General features: G+C 43.4%; 1 protein-coding gene across 32 annotated transcripts in view; it reads left to right on the forward strand.

Annotated features, from left to right (window-relative positions):
• LOC141917810 (CUGBP Elav-like family member 4) overlaps positions 1-14,205 on the forward strand; it is a 1,125,997-nt gene that overhangs the window by 804,235 nt on the left and 307,557 nt on the right. For 6 of the 32 annotated variants that reach the window (XM_074811361.1, XM_074811375.1, XM_074811357.1 and 3 more), the window contains exon 4: positions 7,817-7,843. The exons of the other annotated variants lie outside the window; for them this stretch is intronic. In XM_074811361.1, the coding sequence (XP_074667462.1) occupies positions 7,817-7,843 (27 nt within the window). The remainder of the gene's footprint in view (positions 1-7,816; positions 7,844-14,205) is intronic. 32 annotated transcript variants of the gene reach the window in all.

Consider the following 14,205-nt stretch of genomic DNA (forward strand, 5'->3'; position numbering starts at 1 on the left):
CAGGGTCATAAACATGTCACTGTGTATTTGATAAATCCATCTTCCTCTTGTCATTGTCACCAAGAAGCTGAGATGACAGGAGATTACTCTGTCAAATCACTGTGAAAACACCTGCAGAATTTATGAATTTTCATAGGATGTAAGTCCACTTTAATGGGAAGTGGGGCCCAGTGAAAGCTTACTATTTTAAAGGAAAAGTGCATGCATCTGTATGTCTGCATCCATGTATGGGAATATACTGTACAGCCAAATCTTTACCTAACATACATTAGGAGTTACGCCAATGCATCCCAGTTGAGAGCATCACTGTGAGTTTGTGCCCATTTCCTTGTATCTATTTCTCTCTCTATGACCCCAATTCACATTTATTTTAAGGCTCCCTTAAGCCATACTGGATGTGTAAAAGGGATGTTAAATAAGTGCAAATGCCATTAGAGTATATTTACTGATCTAACACATTTCCTGTGAGCATTTTCATTACCACATTTTGAAATGCTTTTCTCTGCCCCACCTCCTCCTTTTTTGCAATCTAGTGAAGATACAAACCCATCTTCAGTGAGAATTGCCTCTGTGTCAGGGTTCAAAGGCCATCTGGCTTCCTCTTTCTGTAGCAAAGCTTAAAAGCAAACACAATTCACAGTTTTCCAAATAGGAAAAGTGTCCTTTTCTACTCACTAAAGAAAAATTGGGTGAAGGGATTATGCTCAAACTTTAGCAAAATAGGAGAAAATAAGTAAATATGGATGCTAACTTTCAGGTTGAAACTCCATTGTGCCAGGAGCTGAACACTGCTGAGAAAGTGAGAGGTGCTTTGATGTGGCAGCACAATGCAGGACCAGGCTCCTCTCTGGAGAATGTCAGTGCATCATGGTGAATGGCCAGCTCATGGAGACAAACCAAAGCAAATCTGGCCACTGCTTTGCAGGACAAGGAGATATCAGCTAAAATATTGTAAGGAAATCACTGGAGTGTTGGTGGGAAGGGAACTCCAGAAGTCTTTGGTCCAGCCTCTCCTTCAAAACAGGGCTGTCACCCACTGTGGCAATTGAAACACAGACTCTCCGTGAAGTGCAGAAGGAAAGAGAGACTTTATTGTTACAATGGTACATACTTATGCTCTCAGATGCTGTCGGTAAAGCTCTTACTTCATAATTACCAAATCAGCAATTAGACAGCTATCAACCTTTTCTCCTATCAGCATCAGACCACTCTAACACGCACTGTGCAGACCAATCACCCTCTCGTTCACGCGCTGTTCACGCAGCGGTAACTTCTCACAGTTCAGTACTTTTCCACAGTTCAGTGTTGCAGCTGGCCCTTGTTTTTCCCTGCCACCTTGGCACAGCTCAGCAGTTTCTTATCTTTCTCCCAAGGCCTGTTTTTCATCAAAGCCTGGCTGTTGATTCAGAGGCTGTGTAAGGCTGACAGGATGATGCCTCCCACATCTCCCTTTCTTTGTTTTGCAGCTGCACCTGCAAGACTTGTTTCAAAGCTTTATCAATTAAGGTTTGGGCAGACATCAAAAAACACAGCATACTTAAAATAGTTCCACGGAAGGCTAGAAACAATACAGCAATTACAGTCACTAGTTGAAAAGAGTAGGACAGTCTTTTTCAACATCACATTTCCAGGACACTGGGATACACTGGGTTGACTGAGGACCACAGCTGATTTCATTTGCCCGGCATGTTCTCATATGGCACAGTTCAGCACTCTCGTCAGACCCATCCTCGCAGTCCGGATCCCCATCACACTGCCATCTGTTAGGCACACACTGGCCACTGATGCACACAAAATCAGATTCAGCACACGTCTTCTTCACACAAGCACTCTCATCACTGCCTTCACCTTCACCACACAAGCAGTCTCATCATTAATGAGGTACTAATATTCAGATCCGCAATTGCTGGGGAACCCTGGATGCAGCGAGAATTTAGAGTGCCCTTCCTCGCAAACCGGAAATCCTACGCGATGCGTCCATCCGTAGGTGAGGCATCCAACATCGCTGCAAGCAGGTCCAGCCTCCAAATCAGCAGGCCAAAATAACTGGCAATTTTCTTTGAGCGGAAACATCTGATTTCATCCTCCTGTTGGGTTCCACCCAGAGCCTGGCCACCACTCAAGGGGGAAAACCAAGGGAGTTTCTAATAAGGTTAAACACTTGAGTTCTTAATTCTTAATATTGCTAAACAAAGAAAGTTGAATACACACATTCTTATAGCATTTCATCCTTATTAATAACTACATTTTGTCTAAGCTACATCTTTCACTAGTGACTAGTAAGCCTATATATTTCATCAAGGAGTTGCAATTACTGTTAGCATTTTCTCTTAAAAGAGTTGGCAACTGTAGTGTGATTAAGGACAGAGATAGTGTATTTTGTCCTATTGCAGCAGCAAGCATTACCCATCCATTCTGCTTAAATGATCAGTCGAAGAGACCGCAAACTGTCGGCACAGGGGCACCCACAGCACCCACAGCTGGCTCCTGAGTGTCCACCAAAAGCTGCCTCTCACGCCTCAGGTATGGTCGCACACACCTTGCCGGTAACCACCGGGACTGTGACCTGTGGAGACACAAGCATAACCTCTTCCCCAGGTTATTAAAGGATATGGTCCTTCCCAGTTACCACTTTCCAGGTTTTTTGCTAACACTTGAGCCTTGCCCTGGACTTCTTGTTGATCTAGTATCTGACGAGAAGTGACGCAATATTGGTGGCACCTGTGAGACAGGGGAAATGTTTAAAAATTTCATGACATATAATGCCTTATTTAGCCTTTCATGAGGTGTAGATTGATACCCTCCATCTCCCCCTTTTTGTTGTTGTAATAGACGCTTTAGCGTGCCACGCGTACGCTCCACAATGGCCTGTCCGGTCGGTGAGTGGGGAATGCCGGTCAGATGCTTGACTCCCCACTGTTGAAAGAAAGAAACAAGAGAAACAGAAACATAAGCAGGCCCATTCTCTGTCTTAATCTGTCGTGGCACGCCGAAGGAAGCAAATGCAGCTAAAAAGTGTCTTCGCGCATTGCGTGCTTTTTCACCCGTATGGCAGGACGCAAACACTGCTCCAGAAAAGGTATCGACAGACACATGTACATATTTTAACGTTCCAAATGCAGCGAAGTGAGTGACGTCAGATTGCCATAATTCTGAGGAGGTGAGTCCCCGAGGGTTGACACCACTAGCTGTTGAAGAGAGGGAGTCCTTCTGGCACTCAGGGCAAGTGGCAATGATGTCTTTAGCCTGACGCCGTGATAAAGCGAACTGGTTTTGTATTGCCCTGGTGTTTTGGTGGAAAAAATGCATGTGAAAGCCGCGCTTGCTCAAAGACATTAGGTACCACCTGTGCCACCAGAGTCAACGCATCTGCTCGTCGATTGCCTTCAACCAAAGGTCCAGGTAGTGCAGTATGCGCTCGAATATGTACAATAAAATAAGAAGTCTTGCAGTTATTTAATAATTGTAAAAGGGTGTGCATTAATGAATATAGCAGTGGATTATTAACGTCCTTCAGAGGTGAATTCTCCATACGCTGTACAAGATTGGCAACATAAGCAGAAGCAGTAACAATGTTAATTGAGGTGTCCCAGCATTGAAATACATGGACTACTGCAGCTAGCTCAACAATCTGTTGTGATCCCGGGGACTGGGTAATGTCTGATTGCCAAATTTGAGTATGTGGGTCTTGCCATACTATGACTGACTTCCCCGTTTTTCCAGATCCATCAGTAAACACAGTCAAGGCTTGCAATGGTACATGGCTGCACTTTGGAATGGCATATAATAAAAAATTTTGCTGTAATAATTTATGTGACGGGCTGTGTACTAAAAGCTGTCCGGGGTAATCACAGATTGCTGTCTGGAATTCTAAAGACATTTGTATTAGCCATGTAACATGTGCATAGTAACCGGAACAATGATACACACAGGTTCCTGACCAGCAAGTAATAGTAGGCGCTGCCTACATTTCATGATCAGTTTGGCAAACATTTCTGGAGGAGTAGTGACTGTCTTGTGCATTTGGTGTGACAAAAAAATCCATTCAATACTAACAAGAGGGTCACTAAGTGTTTCATCCCACTGAAACAGCAGAACACAGGGCTGCCCTGGAGGGTTAAATAATACCAGCTGATACGGATGGCCAGGCACACATCACGATGCTTGTCTTTCTGAGATGGCATTAGCTACACAGTGGAGATTTTGTTTCCCTTTCTCTGTAACTACTCTGGGTGATGTCAGTGAGGGATCTCCTCGCAAAATATCAAACAAGCTATGCAGATCATCATTAGTTAGGCCCAACAACGGCCGTATCCATTTTATGGCTCCCAACAGTTTCTGTAAATCATTTAAAGTCTTAACATCAGTTTTAAGTTCAACCTGTTGTGGGACAATGGTCTGTTCACAAATTCTCCACCCCAGGTACTGCCACGGTGATGATCGCTGTACCTTTTCAGGTGCTATTTGCAACCCCATTTGAGATACTGAGTCTTTGGTTAAAGCAAGAGCCTTTTCCATGATCTCCTGTGTTTCTGCTGCTATGAGGATGTCATCCATATAATGATAGATAACATCCTGGGGGACCTGCATTCTAACAGGGCTCAAAGCCTTTGCAACAAACCACTGACACATCGTGGGGCTGTTTTTCATGCTTTGTGGCAAAACAACCCAGTGGTACCATCTTGCAGGTTCACTAACGTTAACACTGGGAACAGAGAAGGCAAATTTAGGTGCATCATCTGGATGCAAGGGAATGGTAAAGAAACAATCCTTTAGATCAATTATTACAAGATGCCGGTTTCGGGGAATCATTGTTGGGGAGGGCATTCCTGGCTGTAACGTACCCATATCCTCCATGGCATCATTAATGCGTCGGAGATCATGTGAAAGTCACCATTTACCACTTTTCTTCAAAATAACAAACACCGGGGAGTTCCAAGGACTGGTGGTAGGTACGAGATGTCCTGCACTTAATTGTTCCTGAATTAAATCATTAAGGTGGCACAACTTTTCCATTGGCAAGGGCCACTGACCCACCCACACAGGTGATTCTGTTTTCCAGGTTAGTTTCAGGGTGGGTTTAGGGGTGGGCTGTGCTGCAGTGGCGATTAAGACAAATTTGATCCAATCTGAGTTCCCCATCGAGCCATACAGTCACGACCCCATGATGTAATAGGGGTTTCCAATATAAATGGATGAATATTTGCTACCCGATTTTCTGGGCCCCTTACATGAATGAGATCTTTGGTTTCAAACGTTACGGCATGGCCACCAACCCCGAAAAGAGCTTGAGTTACCCGAGCTAACAGCCAATGCTGTGGCCATTTGCTCGCAGATATTACGGTCGCATCCGCGCTAGTATTTAAGATGCCTGTCAGTTCAACAGATTCTTCTGCTTTAGTGAGGGCACATTTTACCAGAGGTCGACCTTGTGTCACTGTCTGAGCCCAAAATATTTGGAGTACCTGCTGATCCAAATCCTGAGTCACCCCGGCTTCTCGGCATACTATTAGGGGGAGCCACAGTAAGATAAACAAGCTGAGCAATGTTTGACCCTTTTGTTACTGAACACGGGGGTACAGGGGTCCAGGCCATAATTCTGATTTCCCCTTCATAATCGGCATCTATGACCCCTGGTAAAACGAACAACCCCTGTAAGGTTGTAGATGATCTTCCCAGTAATAATGCACTTTGTCCATTTCCCAACGGCCCATATACTTCTGTTGGTATCAAGGAAACCGTGGTATCTAATAATGTTACTGACTCGGAGGCTGCCAGGTCCATGCCGGCACTCCCTCGGGTGGCTGCACATAATTCTGATGCATTTGGGGATTTGCCGGACTGATTTGTGTCTTGGCGCTCTTTAATTGGTTTCCTGAAATCGGCCTCCCTTCTTTATCAAATTTGTACTGACACTCATTTGCAAAATGTCTACCCTTCTTACACCGTGAGCAGACATTAGGAGCTTTAACCTGCTTTTGCTAATTTGGACATTGTTTTTTGAGATGGCCTGTTTGTCCACACCCAAAACAGATCTGTTGTCTCATATTATGAGTAGCAAAAGCAGCAGCCATTACCTCATATTTGTGATCAACAGTGCCAATTCTATTACATGTTTCTATCATTTGAATAAAACTTGGATTATCCAATGGCAACAACGCTTTCTGACAGTCAGCATTGGCATTAGAGACTGCTAGTTTCAATAACAAAATTTGATGAGTGTCCTCATTAGGAATCTGTTTGTCCAAAATTTCTCTCAATTGATCAATAAACTGCATATATGGCTCCTTTGCACCTTGCTTAATGTTGGTAAATGATTTCATAGGTTTGCCGACTTCAGGTACCTGTAAAAATGCTCAATATGCCAGATCTCTTATATCATCCAACACATGTCACGGCATTTCCCTTGCTTGTCGGGCAGGATCACGCCACTCCTCTTTACCCACCAAGGCATCAAAGGGAAGAACTGCTGCAAGATCACCAGGCAGCAAGTTTAGATATTGTAGCTGTTTTTCTTCTACAAGCCTATGCCACGCTGACTGCCACATATCATATTGGGTTCCCATCAATATTAATTGCATTAAGGTTTTGCAGTCTCGAGGAGTCAGGGTGTAACTAGCCATTACCGAGCCCAGCAAGTTAGTAGTATAAAGAGATGTAATCCCAAAATTAATTGCTCCTTTTCTAAGTTCTTTGATAACAGAAAATTGCAGTCCTTCCCACCGTGGGTGACGTCCCGGCTCATAAATTACAGGAGCAACAATCTTTCTCGCCATGTCCATATCCCCTTGCGCCAAGGCTTCTTGCCTCACTTTTACCCACGGATCATCCCCAGCTAAGGGAGGACACAGGCCAGAGTCTCTTTTAGAATTTACAGGGTCAGGGTCTAAAAGATTATCACAGTCTAGAGACCCAGCATATAAATCTTGCTCCCGAGGTTCAAACTATGCGTCCTCGCCCTCTGGATTCTCATTCTCTGTATTAACAGCCTGGCCACGTTCATTATTTTGTCTTTTTATTATCTCAAAAAGAGTTCTCCATGTCGGTAAGAGTTCTGCCGCAACCTGATTCCCTCGCGTTGCACAGTCCCACAATCTTACTCCTGCTTCATCCCATATCGGAACAGTGAATATAGTAACCGCGTTAACTCCCTGTATTTCTGCTACTACCCACTGTAAAAGTCTCTTCAAGACATGTGGGTTAATATGGACCTTATTTTTAACTAACAGTCTTTCCATCAGTGCAAGCACTGACTTTTCTTCCGAGGGTATTGACCTACCCATTGCTTCCCCACAGCTCACCTTTCTCACCCTGCAACGGTGATTGATGCCATCAATGCCGGCTCCTGATTCCTTTCAGCAGCTCTTAAGTTCTGTGGGGTTTGCCACCGGAGTGATCCAAGTTGGTCACACTTATCGCCGCCTCACATGGGGAACCATTTGTGGCCACTGAGGCACGGACTCTCCGTGAAGTGCAGAAGGAAAGAGAGACTTTATTGTTACAATGGTACATACTTATGCTCTCGGATGCTGTCGGTAAAGCTCTTACTTCATAGTTAACAAATCAGCAATTAGACAGCTATCAACCTTTTCTCCTATCAGCATCAGACCACTCTAACATGTGCTGTGCAGACCAATCACCTTGTTCACGCAGCAGTAACTTCTCACAGTTCAGTACTTTTCCACAGTTCAGTGTTGCAGCTGGCCCTTGTTTTTCCCTGCCACCTTGGCACAACTCAGCAGTTTCTTATCTTTCTTCCAATGCCTGTTTTTCATCAAAGCCTAGCTATTTCTCAGAGGCTGTGCAAGGCTGACAGGCCGATGTCTCCCACAACCCACACATGGTCAGGTTAGCAGTGCCTTGGTCTAGCTGTGTCTCAGGAGTACATGGATGGGATTTACAGAGTTCATGAGTGTCTTCTTACACAAATTTAGTAAGGTCAGGTACCCAAGACCTCTTCCTCTTGCCTCCCTTGGCAAGCTGGAGATGGAGAGCATGTCTATTTGCAGGGCCCAGGGGATCTCAAGCCTTAGGGTCACGCAGTGAAGCCATGCTTAAAGCACCACACAGGTCAGGCTTAAGCTGAGTTGTTGCTTGCAATGCAGGGGTGCAGCCTATGTGGGTACACCTGGGCTTACCCTCCACCATGTCGCACAAGTACCGCTGGCAGCTGAGCTCTGCAGAAACACTGAGCTCAGGACAGACTAACGGCTGGTGACATCTTCAGCAGTTCAGTGGGATTTTTTGCAACTTTCCACTGCCATCCATGCTGCTGCACAGCTAACACCCAACCTAGGGAGTTTAGAGCTAGCTCTGCTATGTAGACTCATCTTTTGAAGTTTAATTTTTATTTATGACCTATGGTAACATGTCCTATAATCTCAGAGCCTTCTCTTCACATTAAAGTTGTTTTGCCTTCACTTTCCAGCATGGTCTAGTGCAACCTCCTGCTGGGGCAAGAGTATGAAAGGCTTTTAAGCCAGTACCTCTGTGTTACACTACTATTATTGCAGTGCTAACAAAATCAGAACCCTTCCCAAATAGCTGCCCAAGTATGAATCTGCAAAAAGGGGAGGACATAGCTGTTTCTTAGCATCTCAAGGTTTAAAGGGAGCTAACCATACACCTTTGATCCTCATTGCAGCAGTTACTGTAGTATGTACATCCTCTGTGTGTTGGAGCATTTACCCAAACAAGGAGCTAAGTAGTAACTCTGTCTCAGTCTCAACCAAAGTAACCACTACTTATAACCTGTCTGTACTGTCTATATCTGTGTATGTGTGTAAACCAGTGCAGTGTCCAGGAGAGCTGGACTTCAATGGGATTTTCATCCAAGTGATTGCAGGAGAGGAGGGGTGCCAATTTTCCTATTTGTCTGTCAGGACCTTCAGTGAGCAGTTTCCCCATGCAGTGATAGCAGGGGATGACTTGTATTACCACTATCTGGGCTTCTGTGACTAGCACATTTGCTTTCTAACTCCTGCCTACTTTATACTCCCATCGCTTCACCTCCACAACTTTCCTGCCAAAACCAAGAGTCTTGATCATTAGAAGCAAACTCCTCTGCACACATTGGATGAGATCCCTTCCCTGGTATCTTAAGATAGTACCATGCGTTTCAGCAGTCCTCAAAGTGTTTTAGGGATTGTGCAAGCTGAACTGCATTAACAAGCCATTAGGAAGTGGAGCAAGACTAAGAGGAAAAGAAGGAAAATCTGGCAAAGCATTACTTAATATCACAATTCCACATATTTTCTGGAAGCTGCTGACAGCCTTATATTTTTCATTTGGGGTGAGGGCATATAGCATAAGGAAGTCTGACAAAAGCAGAAATATAGCTTTGATTGGTAATTTAAAATTTTCTGCTTTGCAGTGAAGGCTGGATTACTGTCTCATTGTTTTGCAAGCAAACGGCAGCTTATCCTTCTCAAATTTACTGTTCTTACTTTTGGAGGATGGAAGTAATTTTCAGATAATTTACAAGAGAAACCTATTCATTAGCTTATAAGTTAAAAGTAATTAAAATTGGATTCTTTAAGAAATGTAACATCTGTGCTCACATTCTCTTCATCCAAATTACGTCAATAAGAGAATAGCTCAGACTTCAAACTTTCTGTATAGTTGCAGTTAATTAAATTCTTATGCTTGGGGTATTCTTGAAGAAATTAGGAAGTAATTAGGCTATGGTATTAACAATTGTATCTATTTGATCTGATGATATAGCCAACAAACAGGCCAAGGTCAACAGTTTATTCAGCTCTTAAACTTGATATAATCTCAGAGATGATGCAATGGACTCCATCCCCTCCTCTGTCATGAATTTGCTTGCTGGAGTTCTGCTGGCTGTACTGGGAGTTATGTCGTTTTCTTTGGGCCAAATCTACCTTCTACCATACAAAGTCCATCACTGCATGCCAGGTTGGGCATCTGTGCTTGGGAGACGTTGTATGGCCTTGCACCTCACACCACTAGGCAGCACTGCGGCAGCTACTCAACTCTAACCACAGTAGGGTATCCTACAACCCCTTTGGGTGGCTCTGAACCAGGTCTTTGCTGACGCGGAAGTCCTGGACACAACTTATACAACCAATGTGATCAAGTTAATGCCACTTTATTAAAGGATACACAGCAATTTATACACTAGTACAAAGCTGTCCTGGTTTAGCCAGGATAGGGTTAAGTTTCCCCAGCAGTGGGGGGGGGAGCTCTAGCTGGGTTATTCAGATACCATGCGGACGTCACATCCTGGCGCCGAAGCGAGACAGTCGAAGCGAGACAGTTGGTTAACACGTGTGTTATGCCATCGCTCTGTTCTCACTGCTGTATTGGTAGATATCTTGCTCTGTTCATTGTTATCACTGTTATTCTTATTGTTGTTGTTTGTTGTGTTGCTGTTGCACTGTTGTATTAAACCTTTCCTTATCTCAGCCCCGGGGCTTTGTATTTCACTCCCTTTGTGGGGGAGGGGCAGCGGCCGCGTGGTCTCAGACCCCGGCAGGGACTAAACCACCACAAAAGCACACGCACCACTACCTGACTGCTAATAGGCTAAAACTACTTGTCCACACGCTCTCCTATCCTTTACGATTGGCCTCAGTGTGGTGTTCACGCGCCTCGTTTTGTTACGCCAGCATCCTGTTTTTCTTATTGTTTCAGTCCAACTTCCTTATCTTTTGCCCAGGAATGTAGTTTCTAAATCTATCTCGGCCTTGCTTATGTCCTTGAACACAGCTGCAGCCTGCTGTTACAGTGAGGCCCCTCGGTCTGGATCGCTCATAATATGTCCATTTTCTTCCAGCCACTCCACAGGTCTCTACTTGTAGGTCTAAACCAAGTGGGCAACTCTCAATGCATAAACCAACTGTATGAGTGGAAAGGGATGTCCCAGACCTTCACCCTACACTAACCCATGTTACCCAGTCACTAAAAAGGCGGTCAAAAAGTAAAGGCTAAATCCAACGGTACAGTTTGGCTGCTTGCATGGCTGTAGCTCTGAGCAGCAGTTACAAATCCAGTTTAACAGGTCAGCACTCTGACTCTTTGCACACCAGTGGATTTGTTCTTAAAGAATGAAGTCAAAAGTCCCAAAGTCCCTTTGGTTTTGCCAGGGTCTGGATTTCACTCTGCAGAGCTACAAATCAATAGAAACATTGGAAGGCAGAACTCACTGTAAATGCCTCTGAAGGGGGAAGTATGGAAAATGCAATTACCCAGAGAAGGAAATAACAAGACAAGCTTTTTTTATTTGCCCTTTTTTTTTTTTTTTTTTTCCTCTCCTGGTGGAGAGCAGTATCCCAGGAATAGACAAGAAAAACCATTTGGAGCATTTTATAATTCTTCCAAACTGAAGTAGTAAGAATACAGGAAATTTTCTTACAGACAGAATTACAAAGATGCAGATGTGTGACACCTTAGTATTTTTCAGTCTGTTCAGCAATGCCATAATTAGAAAAAAACACATATATGTAAAAACTGTCATAATGTGGGATTAGAAGAACATGACTCAGTTACTTCACGGTGTCACTGATAACCAAGCATCAGTGTTAGTAGTGGGTATGGCACAATAGGTAGTTTCAGGTACCTTAAAAATGAATTGCTATTAGGATTATGATGGAACCTCTTTAAGAATATTAACATTAAGTTTCTGGTGTATATTCTTAACCTTTAACAATATTTTAATAGGGACCTTGGTTTCTTGGTTGCTGTTCTGTTTTGCCTTCGTACGCATGTTGCAGTGAGCTGCTTTGGTGTTGCTGTTCTTCACCCAGACGTAGCCCTACTTTGGTCCCTATGAAAAATGAAAGAGCATGGGATATGGTTTTCTGTACATACATAGCTCAGTTATTGTGTTTTAAATGCAGCTACCTCTGGGGTTAAACACTACAGCTTTCTAACAATTTTCAGTAGTGAAGGATAGCTTCTGAAAGTCAAACTGATTGAGGGCTGACAGGGGGAAGGGGGAAGCAAACACCATGAATTATAGATGAAAATCTGTGTATTTTTCCATTATATATCCACAGTTGGAGCAGATTCATTCTTCTTGCATCTCCCATTGTGCAGTTGTCCCCATTGTACATTAATTTCCATTGTTTTTTCTTCCATGTATTGTACATTTAGACCCTGTCTCAACTGTACATTCAGGCTCCATTTGAAGGAGATCCATCCATGGGCTCAGATGTTTCACAAACAGATCTAATAGCTGTAGTGTGCTCAGATGAACATGATGGGTAATAGCAAAGCAGATTGAACTATATTGTCCCAGGAGTTCATCTATTTTCATACACTTGTAGGGTACACATCATCTTGCTATGACACTGAGGCTAAGTCAAGCATCTCAGGAATGCAATAAAGCAGATTACAATACCATTTTTTCACTCATTTTCAGTACACTCCCCCTCCCACTTTCTTTTAACAATATTAATCAATGCCAGGCTACTTTACACCCAATTCCCAAATGGTGGCTTGCTCTATGCTCTCCCTTCCGCCACACACACACAGACATTTAGCTCTTATCCCTCCTGAAACAGGCTTCCATGGAGATAAAACCAGGAATTTGTTAAATATCAAAGAAAGTTAAGGACATGAATTTCAGCAAAAAAATTCCCAGCAATTCAGGCTTAAAAATGTTAAGGTTAATAACTTTTTCCCTCCCCAAGCCATGTCATATTATTAAGTGAAATAAAGCTGACAAAGGATGTCATAATCAAATATTCAGCTTTCTCATTTACTGCATTATTATTACCATACACCTTTCTCATGCAGTCATGCTAGGCAATTAAGAGCTCAATTCTCCCCTCAGACACAGGTGAGGGGCTCCCCAGCATCTTGGTATGAGCTACGGATGTTCCTCCAGAGAGTGAAGATGTGACCCCAGATGGGTGAATCACAGACTTAGCCAAAAGTTGGAGGAGAGCACTTGTGTCCTCTCCTGTCTGTGCCTGCTTAACCAAGTGACAGCTGCATTCATCTCTTGTCATCTGATGCTTTGTGCAGCTTGTCTGCTTCCAGTTTGGTCAGATAATACTCAGTTCTCGTCCATCAAGCAGATAAATTAGCCCATGTTTTTCTTTGCTGGTTCCCACTGTAGTATTCCCAATCTCAAACATTTAAAATCAGGAGTCAAACTTTACAGAAGCACAAAAGCTGCTTAAAATCTTGAGGTGTTTTTTAACAGACACATATGGCATTCTTTGAGTTTGCATCATGTCTTGCCTATCCATTTTTTTCATTCCTCCAAGAGCTGAGGAATGGGGGGAGAGGGAGGTCCAGTGATTATAACTCTTTGAAACTTACTGTAAAAATAAGTATATAATACTCACTTCGTTACACTATTGCAGGTGCTAGTTATAAAAAAATTCACTAAAAGTGATAAAATTTATGATGTGATAAGATTTATGACAAGGTAAAATTTACTACTGCAAACAGCACACTGTACAATGGCAAAGTCAATGAAAAGCTGAAATCCTTTGTTCACACAGGGCACAGCCTCTCCGGGACTACAGACCTGCAAGAGCAGGATAGACAAACTTTTCTTCAGAACAACAAAGATATAGATGATCCTGTCTTTTCACAAGAAAAATGAGCTCTTTCTAGGTGCCTTCTAGCCCAACAGTTGTGACAGTCTGTGCACTCAATTCCACTTTGCATTCAGATAGTCTTTCCCACCTTGAAAGATCTCACTGAGTGCAGCAAACCATATATAAGGAAACACATCTTCCCAACACTGACATCTGCCCATCCCGAGGTAGTCACAAGCATCTATCTTAATGACCTGCAACACCACCAGATGACAAATATCAGAGAGAGTCTGAGATGATGGGCTGCTGTAAAATGAGCTGGAGCAAGCTCTATATAGATTTACACCAGTGGAAAGTCAGAACCAAGGACAGAAAATTGTTACTACATGCAATGGAAAGTAAATGTGTACCTTGGAAGGCCAAATACTGGATTGGAAATGGGGATTAATTGTAACATAGATTGAGCTTTAGAAAATGTATCATAACGTACAATCATCCTTAATGATATTGACTCCTCTCACAGGGTGTGAGACATGACTTGTATCTCCCCGAAATCAGCAGGATGTGAGATGAGGGTGCTGTGAAGTTCCATGCGGTCATATCAGTAAGTAATTCAGAGATGCTCTGCAAGCAGGAGCCATAGGAATGCAACCCACAAAGGACACTGCCTTCATCTTAATGTTTCTAG

Source organism: Strix aluco, chromosome W (genome assembly GCF_031877795.1).
Source record: "Strix aluco isolate bStrAlu1 chromosome W, bStrAlu1.hap1, whole genome shotgun sequence".
NCBI lineage: Eukaryota > Metazoa > Chordata > Aves > Strigiformes > Strigidae > Strix > Strix aluco.